The following is a 25,696-nucleotide window of genomic DNA, read 5'->3' on the forward strand; positions in this document are numbered from 1 at the left end:
CTTCCTCAGTGAGCTGTGCCGTCCCATCCAGTCTTTCTAGTAATCTTAGTTCTCCTTAGTAAGAATACTAAGGGGAGGTCATCCTAACTTACTGCCTCAAAGGGAAGAATTTCTTGATATGGTTAACTGGGGAGAAGGACTTACACACCCCAAACCAAAACAAAAGCCCTGTGTAAAGGTAGTGTAATAGTGAACTTGCATCTTCAAATGTAATGCTAGAAAAAACACATAACCACATGTATTGCAGTCTTGAGGGAATTACACCAAAGGCAGCCGCTTGCTGTGCTTTTGTCAAACCCCTTTCCCCCAGGTCCAATTAATAATAGTTAATCTCTATTAATACTAGAATTGCCAACTTCACTGGAGTTTCTCCTGTTGTCCATAGCAGGTGGAGCATTGAGGTGGTGCTCTGCAAGCTGAATGGAAGCCACAGGGTGAACAGAGTATTTATGGCAGTTAAATTTGTTTAATTGAATCAGCAAGCAGCACTGTCTTCATCTGTAGGTGCCCACTTACCAGACCTGGCCACAGACAGCAGCCTGGGGAGAAGGTTACAGGGCAAAATTGACCTTTGGTAGCAAACTGTAATTATCTAGGCTAATTAATCCTGATGCAAAATCCTGCCTCTCTTAAAATTGAGGTCATGAAAGGGGGAGAATTGCTCCCGTTTTAAAACAGCTCTGGAGCAGCTGCTGAGCTTGTTCTGCCCTTCACAGGGGAGTCTCCCTGAGCTCCACTTAAAGTGCCTTTTTGCTGAAGAGGAGATCTGGCCATATCCCTTTGCATCCTACCTTGAGCAACCCGGTATCGTGCTAGCCTTTCCTTCCTGGAGTAGCGGTGAGACTGTTCGCCACCTGTTGATGCTCCCCACTCTGCTCAGCACATAGAGGCAGTGATCCTTCCGGGTCGGTTTGTAACTGATGGAATACTTCACCCCGTGAAGCGGCTCCCTTGACACTTGTGCCTACAGCGCGGCCGCTCTGGTATCGTGTTCTTCGAGCAGGTCCCTGCCCTCAGCTCGGGATGGATGTTGCCGCTCAGCCTGCGGGCGCCTCGGGGAGCAGAGCCCGCAGGTGAGGTGAGGGCGGGCGGCGGGGCCGGCGGGCGGGGCGGGGCCGGCAGCTCAGCGCGGCGGCGGGCGGGCCATGGCGGTGGGGCTGGAGGAGGCCTTCGGGGCGGCGGGCGAGTTCGGCGGCGGGCAGCGGCGCCTCACCGCCTTCCTGGTGCTGCTGCAGGTGAGGCGGCAGCGGCGGGGGGCGCCCGCCGCTCCCCGTGCGAGCCGGGCCGGGCCGAGCCGCGCCGCTCGTCGCGGCGTTCTGGCTGTTCCGTGCTCGCTGGGTTTTGTTCGGCTCGTTCGGGGCTGGGCTGGCTTCCTTTTCGCTCCCCGAGCAGCAGCATCGTGCGGGCAGCGCGGCGGCGGGGCCGGCGTGCGTGTCAAGGCGTGGGTGCTGCGGCGCACCTCTCCCGCGTTCGCCAGGGTGCCCGTGCCCGTTCGGGACCAGCTTCCTGAGCCGCCCGGCCGCGGGACGGGGCGTGCGGCGCTGGCCGCCCCGGCGGAGCTGTGCAGCGGGCTCGGGGGGCGAAGTGAGCGTGGCGAAGTGACCCTCGTGTACCCCTGCAGGCTCGTGGGCGTGTCAGAGCGCGTTTGGCGGGTTTGTGCCCTTTGCGAGCTGCTTTTCAAGCCCGTTTCTCGCCCGAGTGCTGTTTTACATCTCAGCTTGGCGGAGTTCGTGATGCTCTCCTTGTTTCTATGCCCGTCGTTTTCGCTTCTTCACTCTTAAGAGAGCCTTTTAAGTGTCTGCCAAGTGGAAGGAAATGAAGTCTGACCGCAGCAACTGTGGGTTTGGGGTTTCGTTTTTTCCTTTTGCATCTCTTGTGACACGTGGTGTCCAGGGCCTGCCCCTACGCAGTGCCCACACCCGGTGTGCAAACACTTTCACTTGCTTAGTTTCTTCCTGCCAGCTTCCTGCTGCGTTTTGAATCAGTTTGCGGTTGTGAGGGAGGGAGGTGGTGCTGCGTGCGGGTTTCTGTTGGAAGTTGTTTCTGGAGGAGTGTCCAAAGTAAGCACAGGATAAAATGGCACATTAAACCAACATCCAACCAAAAGCATCACGCAAAGACTTGTGGCCCAGTGTAGGGAGCCATTCGAGATTCAAAACTTTTCTGTCAATGGTAACATGCTGAAAGTCACCAATATGTGTATATGCTTGACGTTAGTGTTATTTTACCTTAAGCAAAAAAAAAGATGTAAAGTGAAAAATAAAGTGAAATGTAAAGTGAAAAATAAAATCAGATGTAAAATGTTGAAGATATTCAGGCCACCTTGACACCCATATTGATGAATGGATATTCTCATAAGGGTTTCTTTGTGAAAATGGTTTTCGTTCTTGCATATTCTGTTTTTTATAATGACCAGGTTAAGTCTTCAGTGTCTGCAATGGAAAGAATAAACTGAGACTTTTAGAAATATAACCTTATATTTCTTTTATAGGTTTGTTTTTTTGGGTTTTTTTGTTTGCTTTTTCTTTAATAATAGTCCTGATCTAACTGTTAGATTTCAAGGTTTCAGCTATGAAACTATGATGAAGTTCTTAATACCTTCCTTTCCTGTGCCTGGCTGCAAAACTGCAAAAACAAGTGGAACAACTTTGCCATAGGAAGGAGGGCGTCAAGATGAAGTCTTCCCTGGAAATGTACCAGTATCTCTAGAGTGGTACCCACTGCTCACAGCAGCCTCAATGACCACATCTGGGAATTTAAACACAGCAGATTGACTGCATTTTCTAGATGGTGCTGGGTAAAGGGAAATTGTTAATTTTCAGTTTAATGAAAAGCATACAGTATTCCATAAGGTCTCTTGGGATTGCTAGGGGTAAATGATTGTGCCTTATTTTAAGGTATATGTGGCTTGTCAGTCGATGCTTATTGTGCTTGTGGGAGCTGTGCCTGAGTATCGTATAGACCAAGAAGGAATTCCAGCGAGCAGAGCTGAGCTTGCCAAGCGTATCCATTTTGTGGACAACTTCACCTCTATAGTAACTGAGGCAAGTAATTCCATGCATCTAACTGTTTTTTCTTGGGATTTGTGTCACGGGTGCAGGACGTGCTGCTTGTAAAAAAGCTGAGCAGGGCTTAGTGTAATGTTTTGCTTATGCCGTTAAGAATTACTGGAACCCACCCCTCTGGCTCTTTTATTTCATCGTTACATATATACTTTGAGATTTAAAAATAAAGTATTAGTTTAGCTTTCCTAGCATAAATCTAATACTTAATAATTTATATTAAACTTTCTGTATATTATTTATTTTGTTTTCAGTTTTCTTTCATTACTAATGAACAAAGACATCACTAAAGAAGAATGATTATTTAACTACAGTTTACAACTCTGGAATTTAGGATGAGCTCCTTCCAGTGCCTGTTTTTTACCAGGCAAAGGTTCAATTTGGCGTGTTTCCACAATCTGCTGTGGATGTAACTTCACCAGGTTTAGTTAGTTTCCCACAGAAGATATATCTTAAAGATTAAAACTTGTATGAAAGTGAAACTCATGTACCACAGGTCTGGGTATTTTGGTGTGTGGTGAAAGCAGGAGATAGAAAAGATTGAAGTTTGCTGAGTGGGACAGAAGCTTGACCCTTTATCCTCACTCCTTATGAATTCCACACGGGAGGCTGCATTTGTGTTCCGCTAGTCCCTGCGCTATAATCACTCAGGCGAGCAGGAGTGACCTAAGCATCACTGCCAGTGCCAGAAAAAAGACTGTGTGGGTGGCTTGGCTTGTAGAGTGAACTGTCAGAGTCCCGCTGCTTGAATTCTTGGAGCGGTTGACAGTAAACTTGGATAAGACAGGTTAGCACTTGCTGTAGCTGGTGCCAGATTCTCGCTTCCTTCCCATTATCCCAAATGTGAGTGTATAATGTTTTTCTTGGAAAAACGTAGTGACCTGACATAAGGAGTGATGCAATATTGGATCATATCCCCTGTCAGAAACAGCATGTTTTCCAAGAACACCCCTCAGTTTCAGACTCTCAGCAAGATGTGTGATACAGGGTAGTGCTTAATTTATAATCAGAAATCAGCAAATTTTAACTAATACTATGTTTTTGAAGTCAGTGTCCCCATTTCCAAAATGCAGTCATTCTCAAGAGTTGCCAAAACAAGTTTATGTTGCCCTTAATGTCCATAACTTATCTTAAGTTTTTGAAAATACATTGCTAAATAGTCTTTTCATGGAGTCTTTAGATGCTGGCCAACGTTTTGCTGTGTGCTAGCTGTCTAGTAACTAAATCAAACTCCATGTGGATTTAAAGAGCTGAGAGGATGCCTGTTTTGGTGATAGCAAAATTGGCAACATTTTTGTTGGCAGGCTACAGTTAATTTTGACAAATACTTAACAAGTTCCTTTTGTGCAAATAAAGTAGATAGACACATGCTTTTAAAAGTTATTATTCACAGATTATTATACCAGACTTGCTAAAATCTGAGCATTTTCCAGCAACATGCTAAGCAGCACAAATAACGGTTTGCAAAATCAATCTTTTCTCTTGTTCTGTGTTGAGAGAGGAAGCTGCTTTTGCAAAGTTTATTTCCCTTAGTTTGGTGATGAAGCTTAATCTGTAAACATTTTCAGTTCTGTTCTGGTTTGGCAGGGGCACTGTTCTGCTCTGGAGCTCAACAATGCTCCGGAGCAGGTCTTCCGGTCTGCTTCAAGAACTAATTGTTGTAATTAATTTTGGCGTAAGTAAGACTTCACAAAAACAGCTTGGGCTTGGTGCGTGGAAAATACAGTTGTTAAAATTACTTCTTGATCTTGCATCAGCCACTTTATCAAGTGATGGTGCTTAGGAAGGCCCGTCCAGGAATGCCTTACATTTGCTGTAGAAATGGTCAGTTACTTAGGAGAAGTTGATTTTTGCAGCCATATCCAGGAACATGAAGTTGTTTTGTTTCTTTGTATCAGCTTGAAACACTTCACAGACAAGAAATTGGCCTGCTGTGGAGTGCTAGCATGGAGAAGGAGGACTTAGCCAGCAGTGCTCTGTGCCTTGGAGAGCACATGCTGTGATATTTTTATACTTGGAGTTTCCTGAGGACTTGTGCCCAGAAATATTTAATTACCAAAGTCTCCTCAGAAAGTTAAGAGACTAAGTTTTGGGGCTACATCTTTATCCAGTGAGACAGGGTAGAATCTGCTACTGGGTGGTGTATAGTAGAAACCAGCTGCAAATGTTGCTGCGCAGGAGTTTTACCATCACAGAGTATCCAGAAGTTCCCCAAAACTCTGAGACGCTGGAACACTGGGTACATTGGACTAAAGAAGGCGTCCTGTAAACGTGTTAAATCTGTTCCTGCTACCAGTGTCTTGCAGGTTGCTGGATGGGTGGAGCGCAGGTAGCGGGTGGGTTGCTGGGTGGCTGGAGGAGCCATGTCTTCTCTGTACTTTGCAATTATGTGAGTTCCAATTGAGTAAAAGCATATGTTTTGTGAGGTTGCCATAAGTCAGTTTTCCAGTAAATGCGCTAGGAATTATTTGAAATACTTAGTGATTAAATATTGGCTTGGATAACATTTTGCATTAAATAGTTAAATTCTTTTCCTGGAAAATCACTTAGGATTTTCTGATTGCCATTCTTTCCCAAGTTCATGATGTCGGGAATGTTTGTAGTCTCAAAAGTGCATTTCTGAGTGTTGATTCTTCTTGTTTGTAGCGGAGGGGCTGCACAAGCTGCCTCTGTGCCTTGCCCCATCAGGAATCACTGCAAGTTTCATTCCAACTGTCAGTTCATTTTCTTCTCACAGTTTTTGATTATGCTGCATAGGTTTAGCTTTTGGATGAGGCAAAAGCACATTTTATACAGAAACCCATCATTTGTTTCTAACTTTTGTCTGATTGCCAACGCATGTGCACAGTAAGATACTAATGTACCAATGAGTAGTTGATAACTGCAAAACAAGGGCATCTTTCCATAATCCCTTCCTGCTTTTCTTCAACATGTGTATGATGAGGAAGGGCACCAGGGATTACTTACAGTTCAGGAAGCAGAGCTGTGCAGCATTAACTCTCTAAGTACTGAAGTAGTGAACATGCATTTTTCTTCTAATGAATAGTTTTTGTTACCTGCTTATTGAAATAGTTAAGCTTGTTCAATGTAGAAATGGCTAAGCTAGTACCAGCTCAGGCTTCCCTTGTTTTAATAACTCAAAATAGGTTGCATTGTCAAAGCTTGGGAATTAGGGTACCACTAATTACACTTCTTAAGTTGAAAGTTAATATTGTGATGAAATTTGTCGGGGAAGAGAAAGTAGGAAGAGATGGGAGAATCTATTAGGAAAAAACCAGGACTACTGTTGGCTTACTTAGAACAAAATTGGAATTGGATATAAAGCAAGTGGGAAATGGCAAGATAAGAATTTTAATAGTTTTTGATAGGTTTTTTGTCTGTTTGAGGAAGTCAGTAACTTGGTGTTGATATTTTCAACAATAAGGACTTCTTTTTTTGACAGTGGTACCTAATCGAACAAGAAGCCTACAAAGTAAGCCTTGCATCATCCCTATTTTTTGCTGGATTACTTATTGGAAATGTCACGTTTGGCCCTTTGTCGGACAAACTGGGCAGGAAACCAGTGTATATCTCAGGTAAGATTGTCGAAAGGCTTTTCTTAAGCATTTTGTATTGATAACATCATCTCTTTGCTGCCTGTGGGCCACTCTACCTTAAGGCTACCCATGGGTCACCTGCTCTCTCAGTGATGCAGAGTCAATGATCCGTAGAAGCTTTTCACTTAGAGCAGCACTAGAATTGTTTTCTGTGACTGTGCTAAGCAGCCTAGCGGTCACCAGAATATCAGTGGGAGATGAAAAGTAATGTGGTTTTGCTATGCCTGTCACTTTTGGAGCACCATATTCCACACACTGCCTAGACATATTGTTCTCAGTAAAAATAATTAGCTTTTGTTTGGAGGGGGTGGAGGAAAATTAATACCGGAATACTGAACATCTTTAGAGTCTGTTACTCCTGGGTTCTGTCTCCCAGCTGTGTTTGCAGCTGGAAGGGTGTTTTTGTTTAATGGTAACATCGTCTCCAGAGAGCATCATCTTTGGCATGGCAGACCTCAAGTGTGTGGCTTGAAAATGATTGTAATTTTCATATGGTATGATTTCAGGAAGTCAAATGTGAGAGACAAGAGACAAGAGTACTGTAGACTACTCATTACAGTCAGTAACTGACTGTGGTCCCTGCCTTTCTTTTGAGTTAAAGCTGTGCAGCAGAAGTACTAATTACTAATTTTATTCTCTCTCTACAGGTCTATTTTTGGATGTCGTTTTTGGGTATGTCACAGCATTAGCTCCGAGTTATGACATATTTGCAGTTTCACGTTTTCTGGTTGGAATTGTGAATGGTGGAATGGCTCTTGTGTCTTTTGTCCTAACTCAAGAATATGTAGGAAAATCATTTTGGTCATTTACAGGTGGGATTTGGGAATATTTAATCTTTTTATTACTGTGTGATCTATTGTTCCGACTATCAATACCTTATATTTTATATCTGTACCAAGGTTGTCAGGTTGTAGCATAAGTCAGGCAAGTGTGGTGAGACTGATCCAAGCTCTTCTTTGTGTGGGAAAGGTACACCGACTAAAGAAGATGGGATTGAGTTTGATAAACAGCAAAATGGAGGGTTTTAAAAATTGGTACATTGAGTCCTAAAAATTCTCAGTTTATACAATGCATTATATTAAAAAAACAATACATGCTTTGGCAGATTCTGCCACCTTCTGAACAATGCTGTGTGGTATCTTGGGGAAGGTATTATTCACAGTGTTCTTCGAAGCTTCCCTGGACCATGAAATGACTTAGTGCCTGGGTAGTGGTTTTTCCACTGCTGAATGTGCTGACCACTCGGTGTTTTTAAATCTCCTTTTTCATATGCCACTGCCAAGACTTAAAAAAAAATTAACATTTGCACATCAGAGTGCTGTAAAGCCGGAGTAGCTCAGAGTGTAACGCCCTTTTGGCTAGCACAACATGGGGAAAAACATGGTCCAAATGCTGACTTGCTGTGCCTGTGAGCATATTTCTTTCCCTCTCATTTCTTCAGTTGCCTCATGCTACTATTTTTCTTATTTCTTCTGTGGGCTCCTGGGGAGTTAGAGACAGTTGTGGTTCACTTAGAGCTTCCCACTTAAAGTACTGAATTTTCTTCTCCCGGGTTTACTTTTTTGACTCACGCCCTCTATCTCCTCTGCCCCTCATTCTCCCTTGCCCTGTTGTTTCTCTCTGCTCTTGCCAGCCTTTCTAAAGCCCTGCAGGGCCAGCATCCTGATGGACCAAAACCACAGTCCTGCTGCTTATCACTCGAGGTGCTTTACTCTAGTTTTGCTCAGCTGTTGAGTAAGAGGGGCCGAACAACTGATGAGGGGCTGAACGGGGGGGTGGTGCTGGGTGAGCTCAGTTGTGTTAAAGAAGCTGTCCTAGGTTCTGGCTGTGAGCTAGGCTTTGTGGGAGTTTCTGGGTTAGTACAAGATCTCTTGTTATTTTGCAGAGGGTTTGTTTTCAGGCTTCTGGAGTTCAAGTTAATCCCGTATTTTTAACACATGAATTTATGCTTGTTCTTCAGCATTCTGCTGCAGTAAACCTCTGGCTTGCAGCTGGTTTTGTACTGAACTGTCCTTGAACTTACATAACTTCCAATTTCTGTGCCAGCTTGCTGCCTCCATTGAAGATTATCTAAATAGGCCAAAATAAATCATTCACTTGCATCACTTCCTTTCCTCTCCTCAGGTTTTCTCTTTAGTCTGTAGCTTTCTGTTCGTCCCTTGCTCTCTCCTGTGTACCACCCTATATTTTTGAAAGGGGGAACCCCCCATACGTTATATGAAGTTATTCTTCATTGGGATTGCATTACATGGGCTAGGGTTCTTTTGTTTGGTTGGGTTGTTTTGTTTTGTTTTCTTTTGCCAATGGTTTCTTTAGTCACCATTTTGGTCTTGTATTTTCAGGTTCATTAACTAATTTGACATTTGCAGTTGGCATTGCTGTTTATGCTTTGCTGGGTTACTGTGTAAGAGAATGGCGCTACCTTGCCTTGGTATCGAATACCCCAGGGGTCATCTTCCTTCTTCTTTCTTTGTAAGTGGTTCATGTGAATTATAATAATAAAAAATATGCAGCAATTTAACACTTACTTTTTCTTGTCATTGTTAAAGGAAGTGGTGGATGACATTTTTCTGTTTAGCTTTATGAACCAAGCAAGAGCAAAATCATACTGTGGAGGAAGAAGTGGTTTTAAATGAAGCAGGTCAGGGTTACTCAGAAGACAGGCTTTTGTTTCTGCATGCTGTTACAGTTGTGGTGGCCAGTGTTGCAAAGAGCAGCTGTGTGCCAGCTATCCAATAAAACTCGATTACAAATCTGTTTGGGGAAGGGAAGGCCTGCCAGAGGCTGCGAGCTGGAGCATCAGCCAGGAACACTGCCTTCTGCCAAGAAAGGGTTTCAGCGCTTGAGAAGTTTTGGAAGTGATCCTAGGGGGATTTTAGAGTTTCTTTTCATGAGACATATGCATGCAAAGGGAAATAAATGAGAGCACTTGGAATTGCCTTTTTAGCATGAATGCTATATATCTGCTTGCTTCTGAGGTCCCTTGTCTGTGTTCCCAGCACTGTTGTGCTTAGGTGCTCCTATTCAGAATTCCTAAATAGACATGAGCATAACAACAATTATGAAATGCATCAGTATTTAAGGAATTGCAAGTGCTTCGATTTGTCTTGGCTGTGTTGTTACAAAATATTCTTCTAGCATATCAAGTAATATACCTTGTATGCTTCTGACACAAGTGAAAGCTGTAGAAGAAATTCAAGTATTGGTTTAGTAGGTTGCCTACACATTAATACAGGGAATGTCTATCATACAGCGCAGAAAAAAAACTCTTCTAATTTTTACTTCATTTTTAAAAATTTCAGTTCTTTTTCAGATAGATCTGATCTTGAAATAAGTGATGTTAAAGAATACACAAAACCCCACCAACTCCCTGCTTCCTGTAGTCAAGGAAAACAAAGCCTTTGGGCTGAGGAAGGAAGTTCTTCATAATGTATTTTCCTTTATGGTATTCTGTTTCTGGTGAAGTAGAATTACTTCTCCCAGACACTAAAAACATTGGGATCCTCCAAAGTATTGAATGCTTAGTTTGGTTATAGGATGTATATTTGTTAAGAGTACCAGAGAAAATGAAGGTTCACTTAAAAATAATCCATTATTTATTTTACGGCTCATAAAAGTAGCAGCACACTCTCTGGCCTAAAAACCAAACCAAACAACCCAAAACAAATCGGGAATCATGAACTGAAGTTGCGGTAAGTAAGGATATTCTGATTATACTTGGGAATAAGAGATTTACAACTTAATGTGGGCACCAATGAGCTGGTACTGGAGCCTGACAAGTAATTTCCCTGTAAGATTTCTTTCTTTCTTCACTCCAACTTGGAGCCTTCCCATAATGGAGAAGCTTGAAATATACTTCATGAAAACTAAGTTTTGCCTGGGCTGTTCAGACACTTAGGTTGCAAGATGCTTCCTGGATAATGCTAGTGTAGCATTTCCTAACAAGTCAGTTCAGCAGAAGTCAAGATTTACATTTAAACTCCTCTAGCATGACTGAGTGCTTTGTGAAGCATCTTCAACAATCCTTGTCTAAGATGACTATATAATTATCAAGTATGTGGAATTTGATAGGCAAAACAATGTAAGTGGAATGATTTCTCAGAATTTTGCGTGGATACTTTAAACATTGATGTGAAAAGTGGAAAGATTGACTTCAGTGAGTGCTGTGTTAATAGGAATGAACTTGTCATTATTGATTTTCTGTTCTTTCCTGTTAGTATGCTCCCAGAATCACCACGATGGTTGTATTCCCAAGGGAAAATGGAAGAAGCTGAAGATGTATTGCAATATATTGCCCTTGGTAATGGAAAAGAGAGATTAAATCTGAAATTAAAACCAAATGCAGGAACTTTGAGAAAGGATGTATCAGCACCTGGTATCCTAAACTTAGTAAAACACCCCATCCTTCGGTGGCGAACTGTCATACTGATGTACATCTGGTATGTAGTAACAAGGTACTGAGGCTTTGACTGAGTCAGGCACAAGGAAGTGATTAGAAGTTCTCGTCCTTTTAAAACTTCTGTCCTCAAAACTAAATGAAATTGTCAGTTGGTGGCAGACAATAATAATCTAAAATCATGTGTTTTAAAGTTGATGTTTCATTATTATAGCTGTTGTTTTATTTTCAGTGTTACTTAGAAACTGCTTCAAAACCTACTAAGAAGTAATCCGATGAGAACATAATATTTACATTGAGTGAAATGAGAAACTGAAGCAGGAATTACTGAGAGGATGTGGATTTGAACCAGCCTTAGTAAGAAAAGGACTATGTGAGTTAGACAAGAGTAGAGATCTGCAGCAAGAATAAGCATTAATAGCCCAAAAGCACATTACACAGGTTCAGTGGAGGAAAACTGGAGGCAAATAAAATACAGATTGCATAGATTTCTATTAGGTGATGTCTTGAAAAGCCAGTGTTGTTTTCTGTGGGGTGGGGATGTGCGGGCATAGTTCTTTCCAAGGAAAATGATGATAGGTTTGTTGGGGAAGCCTTTCCAAGGTTTGGAGAAGATACTTGGTGTTAATGGTTGCAAAGCAATCCTAGGAAAGAAAACTGTATGTACAACAGTTAAGCATCAGCTGCTTAGTTATTAGATTTGCTGAATAACCTAGGGAAAAAAGGCAAGCTAACAGAAAATTCGCAAAGTTGTACTGTGCATATGGATGCATGCTTTTTTTTCTTTCAAGAAGTTGCTTTGTTTAATTAAATAGCAACTATTCTCTTTGCCATGTTTCCCTTGGGGGGGGGGGAAGTAAGAACTCTCTTCCTAGCAGGTAACTCAATGTAGCTAATCCGTAACTCAGCATAATTTCCCTTTTAAATACTTTCTTAGTCCTAAAGACAACTTACGTTAGTAATGTAACTTCTGCGGGCTTCTTTTAGGTATGTCTGCAGCTTTGTGTACTATGGACTAACTTTGAATGCTGGTGAATTAAGAGGAAATCTGTATTTAAATGTGGCTCTTTCTGGTCTTGTGGAAGTTCCAGCATTTCCTCTCTGCATGTTTTTTATTGAGAAATCCTGGTAAGAAAAGCTTATTTCCTTGTTTTCTGCATATATTTTCTGCGTATAGCTTAGAGCAAAGTTAACCTTTTTCTGAAGAAGAAACTTCCCTGGTCTTCTAAACAGTGTTGATTTCTTTTCTTTTTTAATTGACTCTGGTGCAGGGGTTTCTGCAGTTGATACAGAAATGGGACTCTGGTTTTTCTGCCTCTTCTCCTTTTTTAGTTTTGTTCATCTTTGAAAAGCTCATCTCTTGAGTAATTAAAATTATTTATGTTCTTATGAAAAGCTTGGTCTTCATGGAAAAGAAAGTGAGTAGCCTAGTTATTTCAGTATCTATAGCTTAGATAGATCTCTTACATACTTTATTCAGAATGACTTGGTTTTGTACTGCCTACCAACTGCAGTTGAAAGCAGTTTTCAGCATTGGTCATTTTTACTTAAACTTTTCAAGGAGAACTTTGAAGTGAAAGCCATTCAGTTTTTGTTAAAGTATGAATGACGGATTACCTTGTTATTTTCATATATTTCAGTGCTATTTGGAGGCCATCCTTTATGTGGGTAGTTATTTCCAAAGGCCAAACAGTCTGGCAACCCAGAGCTATTCAGGGTTTTATGTAACCTTCAGTTTGAGTATCTTTGTAATTGGTCTCGCTGAGATCAGTGGCAAAATTCCTTTCTTCAGTCAGGTGAGGATGTCACCTTTTCAGGTTTTTTGGGCAGTAAAAGTCTGTCGTCTTTGTGAAGCTAAAAAGCAAAACAACCAGCCAGCCTTCACCTCTAGCCCGACAAGCCTGAGTCAAGGACACACGTTTAAACCACAAACTGCACAAGTCCTTTTCTATGCCTTTTATTTCCATTGTAATTTGTCAAATTAATTGTAAAATGAAAGCTTTTGGTTTCCTGAAATAAGGATGTGTGTAGTTTTAGGTGCTTAATGCAAAACAATGTGACAAGCCAGCTGCACTGTTTTCATTCAGTTTTTCCTTAAAGTATAGCTTTTTTCTTGCAAAAATATTTAGAAATACTATTGTTTGTTACAGATAAGCTGTGGTTCTGCTACTGTAGGGCAGTAGTTAGAAACAGCTGTGAAGAGTTCACAGAGTAACAAGCATTTATACTATTTCTACATGCCTGCAAACTGTTACTGTGCGTAACTCTATTTGTAATCCTTTGCAAATAACGATGAAATAAATTGTAATATGGCAGATGTGGAGACGGACTGGTGGTTTTCCATCCCATCATTGTCTTTTAACGCAGTAGGCAGTAGAAATAATCTTTGTTTATTTCTGTGTGTATACTAGACAGGAACGCATACAAAACAGCTTTACTGTGTGTCATGACTGTATATATTTATGTGAAGTTGTAAAAGAGAAACACAGATTAGGAAGCATTAGAATTGCATTTTCTTGACCAACATGAAATTTGATCTTTGCGTGTATGCACTGTAGTACTCTTTTGGTGACAGGGTCCATTGCCTTGCCCAAATAGAGAAGGAAAGAAGATGGAGCTCTTGTTGCTGAAGTAGATGGGTTCTTCTCAAGGCTACATATTAAATAGCCTGAAAATCAGAGCTTTGCTAGAAATTAGGAGACTTTTCTGGGAGGACTTCAGTACCAGAACTAGGAAAATAATTCAAGATTTGAAGCACTTACCAAATTACAATAGGTTTAGTCGGTATCTTGCAGACAAATTAAAAGTATACTGAAGGTCTTTGTTTCCATCTTTATTTGGATGCTCTTTTGCTTCTAGGTCTGGAAGACGTAAAACTATGACATGTTTTCTGATATTTGCAGGATTTGCCTGTATATTTACCATGCTTGCACCAACAAATGCAGGTAAGTGTGTAATGCTGCTGAAGTAGATGTTTGTTAATTTAGATAAAAGCTAACAAAACAAATTATAATGAGTATTTTGTGACCAAGTATATGAGGGCCTAAAGGCCTATACATTTGTACCTCTTTCTTCTTCTGGGGCTGGTCAGGAAGCCAGGGTCTTGTCTATATTGCTTTTAACTTGTTCCAGGGGTAATTTGATCCTGTTAGTTGTCTAAGTTTGTCTGACTGCACGCCCTTGGCTCTTTGGAGGTCTGACCAAGTTATTACATTCTGTCTCAAATATTGTCACTGCCTTCATTTATCACTATTAAGCAGCTTACCTTAAAATACTTGATTTAATAGCCAGACTGCAGTGCAGTGTAATGTTAGTTTGACCGGATCTTGACGATGTGGGATGCTGAGCTTAATTTTTACTTTTGTTTTGGTGGCCTGTAATGTTCATAGAAATAGGAATGGAGGTTTTCCTGCATTAGAAGGTTATTTCATCATTACAAAACCCAAGCAACTAGAAAGCTTTAAAAAAATAATTTGGTACTTGAAAATTAGAAATGGAAGACTTGCAATATGGAAGCCATGGGGATAGCAAGAAGCTTGCTGCCTTTCTCAGTCTCATGATGTGTATTGCTGCGCTATGCAGTTGTGAGGACACGTCATGGTAACATGGAGTATCATCAAGTATATTTCTCATCTCAAAATACGATTTCTTTTAACATTGTCAGTGACACGTTAGGTTTTGTGTTTTCACTTTCCATTTCAAGTACAGTTTTTCTTTACTAATACTTAAGTACTGAAAACTCCTGTCTGTATGACACTAACAGAAGTGGCTTCTTGTATGTTTTTTAATACTGCTTCAGTAGAAACTCTTTAACCTTAAAAGTGTTTTGACTGAGAAGCACCAGTGATGTGATTACAAGGCAGCCTTCTGTAGGCTGTGTTTATCCCTAACAGTTGTAAATGCTGTCTGGCATCCAGTTCAAAATGATCTTAGAAAAGTCTCAAGAAGAAAAACAGAGAGAGAGAAAAAATGCCGTAATCCTGTTTGCCACGCTTGTATTAATTCAAGTCCTCGGATGTTTTGCTGCTCCTTTTATTGAGAGATTTTTTTCCTTTGTTCCAACAAGTTTGCTCTTTGGGCTTCTTTTTATATATTTTAAAACAAAATAAAAGCAGTAGTGACTAGTCAGGATAGGGTAATAATTCCTGAAGAGCTGCTAAATTTCAGGAAATCTGTCTTTTCCAGTTGACAACTTTAACCCCATTAAAATGTCTTACTTTCCGCTGTGGTATGAGTAAAGCTGGTTCTTGGCTCAGAGTGATCTGTGTCAGTTAAGCAGAAAGAAATACAGCTCCAAGCATGATGATGATGGGTGAGGATTGTTGCCTCTCTAGTCTGATGCTCCTATCAGTAAGGAGAACATTTCTTACATTTGTTTAAGTCTGCATTCTTCTGAGCAATAAGATCCTTGATTTTATTATAAGGGATTTAAGATTTTAATGAGAGATTGGAAACGTGCCTCTCATGTCTGTAACCTTCACTTGATTTGAGAATCTGATATAAGTAATTTCCCCTGTGGAATAAACCAAGAACATTGTTGTTAAATATCTGTACTGAGGCTGAGACTTAAAGTCTCTTCAGTGGTTAAGAAAAACTGATATATCCTCAGCTCCCTCTTACCTTATCACTTAGAACTCAACAGTTAATTTGTGTATCAGATTGGAAGACAGTGAGGGAGAGTGGCAGTGGAGGGGGAATGGAAATGTAATACTCTTTTTCAAAAGTTGCCGTAAAGCATGAAGACATTGCTTTTTGTGCCTGCATGATGCTATAGCAAGCAAAGGAGGCTTCTAGCCTAGGGGTACCTAGATATTAACTTTCATTTAGATTTATCTTCTTATGCTGAAAACACAACAACTTTTTGTGACTTTCATTGTTACACTTTTCACTGAAGAAGGAAAGAAAATTTGCAATTCTTTAACAAGAGCTGAGGCAAAATTGAGTTAACGTCAGGTATTTCCTTATGCATCGAGAGTGACCCTTTCTTGGTGGATATTTTTTTCTGACATAAATTTTAAGACTTCCTGAGTTTTAGAAGTACTGCGTAAGTTACTTAAAAGAACTTGAAGATGACAGCTAGAGGGTGAATCTACATAATGGCACTACAAATGAGACTAGTAATGACATAACTCCTATTCCGTAAAGTCTTAAACATCAGCATCTTTGTGACCATTTGTTTTCTCTGCAAGAATTGCAAAAATTATGTTCCAAGGCTCTAAGGAAATTGTCATGTCAATGCCTGGCCTTACCCGGGGAAGCTGATGTGCAGAGGCTTAACACAGATTCTAATCCTGCAATAATTCCCCATGTGGCCAGCGTTCAGCCTCCCCTGAGGGAGGGAACCTGGAGAAGACTGCATTTTAAATTTGCTCCTGAGTTTGAGTGCCAATTTCTCTGTCTAGACAGACTCTTTCTTCTGTTTTGATAGTAAGACCAAAACTTCCCAAGCGCACTAGTGCTGCACTTCTAATACATAGAAGTGCAGTGTTCAATTTAAGTCTCCCTGGGAGAGAAACAGCAAATTTTAAAACATGTTTGAGAATTACAAATCTCTTCATCGTTTCATCTTTGGTTGATGGAAGAAAAGGGATGTCCCAGCTTTCTGACAGCACCCAGTGAGGCTCTGAGGACCAGGTTCACACCTCTCCATCTTATGATTGCATGCAACATTCCACTGAGCAAAAGGACAGCTTGGATGAAAATGTTGTATCTGTTTTGCTTGAATTATAGAAATAACCGCAGAAATGCATCACACTTAAAGACATTAAATAAAGTTTCTGGATTTCAGCTTATGTACAAATGAATTTCTGCTTTGGTTGAAATAGAATCTGACTTGATCAGATGAACAGAAGGGCAAAAATTAAAAGTCAGTTGAGAAGCAATCAGATTTTCCATTACTTAATCAACATAATTTGATCCAAACCAAAACATGCTGAACTTGGTGCTGAGGAAGAGAACCTGAAATGCAGCTAATCAGAGCATTCATTTTTTTCTTATGATTAAAAAATAGAAATTAATTTTTTTTTTTTAATAAAATGGATGATGCAAACAAATCAGGATAATGAAAGGCAGATTTCTTTTGGCCTTTAAATGATGCACACTTCAGTTTAGCCAATGTAGCTCTGTCTATTAGTAAACCGGGCTGCATTAGCACTTGTTCTTTCCAACAGCAACAAAGCTGTTGCATTTTAAGCCCCAAAAGGATGTCCTTGGGGAGCCAATAAACCGTTGAGGTGAATCAAGTTTTATGGTTTTAGTCTAATGAATTAGTTAAGGAGGCAATGATGTCTGTTTGTACTTGTCAAAAGATGCTGTTACCTGGTAAGGTATTCTGACTGCAGAGCTGGAATTCTTAGCCCTTCCATTTAGAGCTGTGATAGTTTTATACTTCCCCCGCCAAAATGGGTCCAGTTTTCTTGGTGCTAAATATAATTTTATTAGCAGTTCTGATTCTAGCTCTTAAAATGATTGGGAAGAACTGAAATACTGCTTTTCACCATAGTTAAAAGAAAAAAGAATTAAGAAACCAGGCTATTTATGCTTGTTCTGTTTTTGTTTTTGTTTTTTGTTTCCTGAAAGGTCTGCTCTTCAGTCCTACTTCATTAGCTTTGTGTGGAAAAATGATGGTCAGTGCTGCTTTCAACATCTTGTATATTTATACATCTGAACTGTACCCAACAGTACTGAGGTAATTACCAGAGCTTCTAGGTAAATGAAAACACTTTTCATGCATGGTGATACTGACTGCTGGTGTGCTTTAATATTTATCTGTAATGACTTTTACCTGAAATATCAGTATGAATTCTTTTTGTAATTAAGGCAGTTTGACAGGGCTTGAAAAGGTTTTTTTGTATCAGTCACATGTTTTGCACCAGTGCAGTTTCCTGGGCTGTTTGTGGCACCTGCCTATAGCTTTGAATCTGGAATAAAGACAGGAAAAACAACTTCTTATACTGCAATGCTAGGTGCTGTAATTCTGTTGATTTTGGGGGATAAAATTATAGGATGCAGAACCAAACATAATTATGTGATGGGAGTATATGCGGACTTAAGCATAAACAAAGACTATGCAGTAAGGACTATTTACATTACATCTGTATACTTATATCTCCCATATGATTATGCTTGTTTCCCTGCTAAAAAAACAAGTGATGATCTGTATCTTTGTTATTTAATTAAATATTCATAATGTAACTAATTTGAATAGTTTATGTATGACAGTAATTTGCTTTATACCATGTAATTCATGAACAAGTGGGCTAAAACCTTGGTTTTCATAGTTCTTATGGACTCTTTGTGAGGTTACTCGCTCTCCTGTTGTCCCAAGATAAACCTGAGATAAGAAAATACAGCACCACAGAGTGTTGCTCTTCTCACCCCATCTCGGTTTGATATGATTCTCTGAGCTGTACTCCGTGTTTAGAATTTGAGCCATATTGCACAAGTTGCTCCAAAGCAGCAACTACAAAACTACTGCAGAAATTGAGCCCTTCTTTAAAGACAGCAGGAAAGTTGAAAGCTGATGTGGAGTAGGAAGGCGTTCCAGCTGGTGGATGTGTCCTGTAGCACTGCAGAAGCAATTAAAGTGGTGACATAAATCACTTGATTCTAGGACACTGAGGTCCTGATGGGAAAAAGTATGGGGGTGGGGTGTGTGTAGATAAAAATGTGGGTGACTCCTTGGATTGGCTTTTTTTTCTCTTGTGAGGTTCACAGATTGCCATATGGTCTGGAGGCATAAAAAGCTAGACTCTGAATGCAGGTTTTGTGTTTTTCAGTCTAACTTGTGAGGGTGGAGGTGGATTGTCTGTTTTCAGATACTGAGCTTGTGGTTCTTGGCATGGATTTAGGTTTAATATGTAAGTCCCAAACACAATGATGGAATTTGGGTGTGGGGGTTTGTTTACGTTCTCCCAGTCCAAACTTGTACTCTTCTTGAAGTGGGGCAGTTTTTGACTCTCCCTGTCCCCTCCGCTTCTCTGGAGTTGAGAATCAAGAGAAATAAATCTCGAAATATTTTAATAGTTTGATAATTTTTAATGCTTTTGCTTGTTTCACTGTGTTTCCATACGATACCGTCTTCCGAAGCCCCACTGATGTTCAGTGCCAAGGACATGGCAGCTCGAACCTAGTGGGAATTTCGGAAGTGTGTCTGTGCGTTTGAAACGAAGTGTTTGTGATTAGGAAGATTTTTAAAAATAAATAATCGAGGAAAGGGCTGTTTCACTTGAGAACCCGCGCTAAGATTCTGGCAAAAAAAGTAACTTGGTGTGTCAAACACACAGGCTGCCAGTGGAGAAAGTGCAAGAATAAGGACAGTTCAAGAAGTTGCATGGTGTTAGGCCACTCATGTTTAGTAATGTGGCAAACACTTAATTTAAACCGTATGAGAACTCCTCGCGTGACAACTTAAGTGTTTAACAGTGTTCGAGATCTCTCTGGTACTGTAATTGCAAGTATGAGAGTTTATGCAAGAAAAGCTGTGATGGGCGAGTGTTTAACTTAAAGCGAACCACCAGCACCATCTGGTGGTCTCTGCAAAGCTTTGTCCTGATCCTGGCGTGGCTCTGACGGCGGAGCTCAGGCCCGGCGTGTGGTGGGACATGGATCATTCGTAGCCAATGGAGAGGAGGCGGAAGGCACTTTTTAATTATTTTGTATTTTATTTTTTTTTAATCCAGTTGGATGTTTTGTAGGAAAATTAAATGTCTCCAGTATTACTGCTCCTTATTTAAACCGCCTTACTGCTTCAAGCCTGAGAGCTGTTAGGCATATCATTTTAACTGATATCTGGAGTAATGACAACTACACCTCATGTTAGAAACGGGGAGGTGCTGCAAGCTGGAAACTGTGTACGTGCTTTGGGCTTTTTTCCTTTTTGATGCGTCTTTAAAATACCTTTCAGGGAACAAAAAAGTTTGAAAAGAAAGAAGTTAAAGATATCGTTGCATTTTTGGACAGAAGGGAAGACTGTCTTTGGGAACAAGATGTCATCATAGTTCTAATAATATAGACTTCAGGCCAAACTCATGGTTGGTTTGGGTTTTGTTGTTGTTTGTTTGGGTTTTGTGTGTGTGTGGGAGGTGTTTTTGTTGTTGTTTGTTCGGTTGGTTTTTGGTTTTTTGTTTGTTCCCCCCCCCCATGTGAAAATGATTGACATCCTTGTATGTGATGAGTGAAACTGGAGTGGGGCCACTGGACTGTCTAGGGTAGTTTTGGAAAGCTCATTTGCTTATTTACGCAGTGGAGAAACTATCATGTTTTCGCTTAATGTCAGTGGTAGTAGGTAAAGTTTGTACTCCCTTAAAATACTTGCCCTTTGGGCAACATCTATGATTGTCTTTACAAGGAACAACCTGCAAATTTTTCTCTGCTGAAATGCCCCTTGAGGAGTGCCGCATGGCCTGTGTTCTTTGGCAGGCAGCTGCAGCAGGAGTAACTGGCTTGAGCAGAGCTGTGATTACCCTGGTTGTAAGAGCTATTTTGGCTGGCATTAGCAGGGTGCTCCATGGGATTGCAGGAGCACATGCAGTCAGTCAGGTTTAGTAGTGCTCTAGTGAGAGTAGTGAAACCAAGGCACTAAGGTAAGACTGGGTGGTCAGATGTTGGCAGTGCAGCATCTCAAGAATACTTGCTAGTAGTTCTTGGGCAATAATACATTTTTCCTTTGGATATGATGACATTCTTCTGCATAACCCAAACTGTGGAATTCTCCATCTCTGGATATGAACAGGCTTAGGGTCTGTGGGAAGGATGCTTCTAAACGAATGGTTCACACGCAGACTGGTGTGTCATCTGTTCAGAGATTTTGTTGTCAGGGAAAGATGCTTGACCTTGTCTTTTGGGGTTTGGGTTAATGTTGCCTTAATGTGAGGAAGTGTGGGTTGCGAATTCCCTTTTCCCAAGAGGACCTGATAAGAGAGAAGGCTGCTTTGTCTGTTTATTTTTATAGCAGAGTCACTCCAAGTTCCTCATTGTCATCCGCTTCCTTTAACCTGCGCAAAGGGCCATTAGGAAGGGATGTGCAGGTGGGTGGTTTTGGTATACTAGTGACCCATGTCACCTCTCTGCTTGTCATCTTTAATCCTGTTACTGTCTTCCTGTCTTTGGAGGAGGAAAAGGAAACGGGGTGAGCCAAAGCAGCTCAGCTCAGTGGTGTGACTGAGGATGATGATGATGAATGAAAGGAAGCAACTTAGACATGTAGGGAGAACAACAGGCACTGTGAGCTGGTTCTTGCTGTCTCAGTGACTGGTGCCAATGCCAGTTTCTGAAGGAGCTCTTAAGTACCATATTTAGGAGTGATACAGAGATGGAAGACTTCTGTGTTTATCAGCAAGGGTGGTTTTTTTTGTGTTTTTTTTTTTTTTCTTTCAACTTTCTTTGAAGAGGATCCTTGAAGAGGCTCCTCTTGTTCTAACCTAGGCTTTGGTTATCACCGTCTAGGTGGGATTGTTTTAAACTTGGCTGAAAATTGAAGGGAGCGCAGAATTCAGCAGCCCATCTAGTGACACATCTGGCCAGATGTTTGCAGGCTTCACACTGGCAATTAATTAGTTTCTGTTTGGAGGTAAGCACTGCTGTTTCATCTGTGCATCCTGAGGCAGCAGAAGAGAGGCTGCTACTGCCAGCCTGAGCTAGAGGTAGCATTCAGAATCTTCTGTCTGAAGATGATGCCAGGTTTTGAAATCATGCCCCATCCAGCACAGGGATGTCCAATTAAATTGCCCTATACGGCAGGTTGAAAACCTCTCTCTTTGTTCAAACTTTTGTGAAGGATTGCACAACAGGGTGGCTTTGAGAGGGTTTGAAAGGGTGTGATTCATCTTGCTAGCAGATACTCTTAGAAAATCTTCAGTATAACTGGTGGAGGCCTTTGAAAAACTTTTTTTTTTTTTTTTATTTAATAAAAGCTATTGATAACTTAAAAAATAGAGTGTAAGTTGGTTCTGGCAGTGCCACCACATGTTAATACATGATTCAGTTGTATATTCTGAAACTACAAGTCTTTCATTCTTTGTTTGAAACAGAAATGCTGGCTTGGGTGTCTGTTCCATGTCTTGCAGATTTGGAGGCATTTTGGCTCCATTTGTGCCATCTATGGTAAGATTATTTTCTACTTATAATGTAACTCAGATTTACTAAGTTGTCTCAAAAGCACTTTGCTGAATTCTTTTCTTGAGAAAGATTTATGAAAAATTAAATGGCATTCACTCAATTTCAAGACTTAATGAACAAGATGTTTAGAAACACCTTGAATTCTACCCTTTTTGGAAATTAGATAATGTTCTGTGTTTAATATTTCATCTGTTAGTGAAACGATTGTCATAATACATTCCATACTGCTAAAGCTCACTCAGTATCTGAGTTCTTTTAGTAAACAAAATTTTGGTATGGGGCTGCTTCTGTGAAATGACATTTATTGGGGTTTTCTGTTCTACCAGGATATGAATAATTGCACAGATTGCTGGAGTGAAAAGTTGTAGTCTTCTGGTTTTGACTGGCGCTCATACGGATCATGTATTTTAAGAGCAGGAAATAATGGTGCCTTTTTACTTTGAATTTTTATTTTTAGAAATCTCTTAGTCATTCTGTACCGTTTGTGGTGTTTGGAATCACTGGACTGTCAGCAGGATTCCTGACTCTCCTTCTGCCAGAAACACTGAATAAGCCAATTGCTGAAAGCATTGAAGATCTCCAGAGCCCCAAATACCAAGTGCTTAAAAATAAAGAGGTAGAATAATTTTTCTTTTTTCAACTGTAGCTTTACATTATTTCCCCCTCTATCTTATGTGAGCCTAGTATGATCTGTACATGAGCCTAATATGGTCTATACGTGATCTGTTACATAAGCCTATGTGATCTAGTGCATATTGGTTAGATTATGCATGAATGAATGTGTACATGAAGTTTTGTAAAGCTGTTTCTCTCGCATTCAGTGGAGATTAAATTTGTTCTTTATTTGGCTCGTAAAGATGAAAAGGCTGACACCTGTCACCTGTTGTATTAAATGATATGTAAATTAATGCTATCTTGTTTCCTTAAAGGAAAATAAATTGTAGAAAGGCAGCCTGAAATAGTCAGGAACAATATATTTGGCAACATTCCTGGGTTTTACAGTAAAACAACTAGGCATATTTTTCGTATATTGGATTGTGCCTGTTTTGTAGTGGAACATAATCTATATACCTGAGGAAGTGTTTTATCCTTCATTAGTCTCCTGGGTTAGACACATTTAAAGTGTTTTCCTGTTACTGATATGAACTAAATAAAACTTAGGCAGTGGGAAATGAAAGTTTTGTTTGATTCAGCAGGTAATAGAATAGAAAATGTGAAGCACACCCCCTAAGTTTGGGAATGGCTTCCCAGAATAATTAGTTTTAAAAGAAAGGGAAGGAGAGGGGAATTCCCGAAAGAAAGGAATTGTTTGCTTAGAACTAAGTAGGCTTAGTGTAGATATGTTTCTTATGTTTTTCCTTTATATGCTAGCTTAATTGTCTGGTAATTATTGTACTTAATCATTTTAGTTATGCTACACACAGTGTTATGCTTGCTGTTTTAGTAATCTGCATTCAGTTGGAATGGGAAAAAAATTGAGTTTTTAACTTCTCAGTTTTTTAAAAAGATTTCTCATTTCCATATTTAATATTAACCTATAAAATAGGACAAAAAAAATCAGAGATGCAAACTGTTTTTCAATAATTATTTTTCTTCTGTCTGACAGGCAGTATTAGAAGAAAACACTTAAGTTTCAGAAGGCTTGTCTGTGATGGAGAATGCAGCTTCCATTGAGAAGATGCTCTAACGGTTGAAGAGCAGATTCTTGCTCTATGTATCTGACAGGAAATGTTGGAGCACTCGTGTATAATGCTGCTTGTAGCATGTTAAACAGTTTTATGTGGAGGCGAATTGAGAAGATGGAAGAAGTTGATCAAAGCTTGTAAGAAAAGAGATGACAAATTGGTGCATTAATGACTTGGCATGCTGTAGATGTTTGGACTTCTTTACAGCTCCTTAAAATGAAGTATTCATTTATTTTACAAAATGCAATTGCTTGCTTCAGATTAAGCTATAATGTTGTAATTGAAGTTATGTGTATAATTTAAAATTTAGATGGCCTTATATATACAGGCAAGCTGTAATGGTGAAAAGTAACAGCATCCTGTATATACTAATTTTCTCTACAGATATTTTTTTTCCCTCTGAATTACAGTATACCTCACAATGTGAAGAGACCAAAGATTTCTATAGGTTATTTGCCTTAGTGTATCTAGCATAAGAAACCTGAATAGGAGATCTGAAAGGAGTATAAACAGATTTTATTGTGGGAGTAAATAATTTTAATACAGTTGTATATGAAAAGATATGTAAAGTTAAAAATAATACTATATTGGAAAAATTATGTCAGGTCTTTAAGAGGGACATTTAAAGGAGAGAATGAGGAACTTTTTAGGCAAAGGTTATTTAACTGGAGTTGTAAATGTGGAACTAGAAATTACTGAACAAGTCATATATTGTATAATATATGTAATAATACGTAATCCAATACATTTTACATATGAGTTGGAAATTGTTCCTGCAAGAGGGCAGGGTGCGTTTGGTTGACAGTTAATATATTTATGTTGAAACAGGTACATCACATGTTATAATTTTCTGACAGCCAACACAGTTTTGTTATTAAAAAGGAAAATTATGTAACATGGGTACTATGAGTGCTGCTTTTTCCAGGATGTTTATCCAGACTTTTTTGAAGACTGCTTGTATTATTTTGATTTTGGCTCCCTATCTGATGTGTCTGATAGGAAAAGGTTAATTAAAGTCCTCTGTATTTTGAGCAAGTTCCATAGTCAAATAATAGTTCTGTAAATGAACACGCACCCATGCAAGTGTATGTGCACTTATGCATACATGTATGCACAAATAAGCAGGTTGCTCTGCCAAGATGTCTCAAAGAAATCCGTGCTGTGTCTATGCGTGCTGTACAAATGGCCTGATAGGTCCCCAAGAGGTGAAAATCAACTGGCAATCAGAACAACATTTAGATAATGCTGATGTACAGGAGGATTGCATGTACATTTATTTAACCTCTGCGGCTGAAGCTTGATGACAAACAACTTACAGAATATGCTGCAAACCCTTGTCTTCTGCTCATTTATTTATTCATCATTTTTGTAATTTGTCACTTTCATGAGGATTAGAATTAAGTCTGTGAGTTTCCTTTTTCTGAATATTAATGCCTTCCATTGCATGAATATTTATAACCATAGTAACTGATTGTACCTCTTCAGAGGATAATTGGGTCAGCAGGGATATGGTAAAGAGCAAGTTTTGTTATTGTTGACTTCAAATTTTGTTACAAGAAATAAAATTTAATAAGAAATACAAAGCTATAAAGTTGTATTCCCAAAGCAGAGATAAGACTGCAACAGGAGGACTGTAAAGGTACCATTATGTGGTGGGAGTCTATCTGCCTTCTGCCGTGTGTTATCAGACCGTATCATGACATTTTCCCTCTGCATTTTCTTTGATGTCATGTGAAAAATGGGTAACGAAGATCATTTACATTTTGAACATCCTTATTCCTGCTTTATTTGACCTGGAATTTTACCTATGATGACTTGTGTGAATTTTGTGGATTGCTA

At 39.9% G+C, this 25,696-nt stretch overlaps 1 protein-coding gene across 6 annotated transcripts; it reads left to right on the forward strand.

Annotated features, from left to right (window-relative positions):
* The first annotated feature begins 930 nt into the window (after positions 1-930).
* On the forward strand, positions 931-25,440 carry LOC136010157 (solute carrier family 22 member 15-like). 6 transcript variants are annotated; one of them, XM_065670940.1, is made up of 12 exons: positions 931-1,078; positions 2,898-3,044; positions 6,505-6,637; positions 7,306-7,470; positions 9,001-9,130; positions 10,876-11,097; positions 12,042-12,182; positions 13,914-13,999; positions 17,634-17,742; positions 22,085-22,157; positions 22,630-22,788; positions 23,779-25,440. In XM_065670940.1, the coding sequence occupies exons 1-12, from the start codon at positions 1,028-1,030 to the stop codon at positions 23,800-23,802; spliced, it is 1,440 nt and encodes a 479-aa protein (XP_065527012.1). In that variant the 5' UTR covers positions 931-1,027; the 3' UTR covers positions 23,803-25,440. The 6 variants fall into 6 exon arrangements, with proteins under 6 accessions (XP_065527012.1, XP_065527015.1, XP_065527017.1 ...); XM_065670943.1 differs by having other exon boundaries at positions 931-1,073; XM_065670939.1 differs by lacking the exon at positions 931-1,078 and adding an exon at positions 1,146-1,235.
* Positions 25,441-25,696: the final 256 nt, after the last annotated feature.

This window comes from Lathamus discolor, chromosome 3, assembly GCF_037157495.1.
Source record: "Lathamus discolor isolate bLatDis1 chromosome 3, bLatDis1.hap1, whole genome shotgun sequence".
NCBI classification, from domain to species: domain Eukaryota; kingdom Metazoa; phylum Chordata; class Aves; order Psittaciformes; family Psittacidae; genus Lathamus; species Lathamus discolor.

Bases quoted from the DNA above. Each gene is read 5' to 3' on its own strand.
- LOC136010157 (XM_065670939.1), top strand. From the start codon at position 1,146: ATGGCGGTGGGGCTGGAGGAGGCCTTCGGGGCGGCGGGCGAGTTCGGC. The intron at 12,183-13,913 runs GTAAGAAAAGCT...TTTTGCTTCTAG, and splicing joins TTTTTTATTGAGAAATCCTG to GTCTGGAAGACGTAAAACTA. The intron at 22,789-23,778 runs GTAGAATAATTT...TCTGTCTGACAG, and splicing joins AAGTGCTTAAAAATAAAGAG to GCAGTATTAGAAGAAAACAC.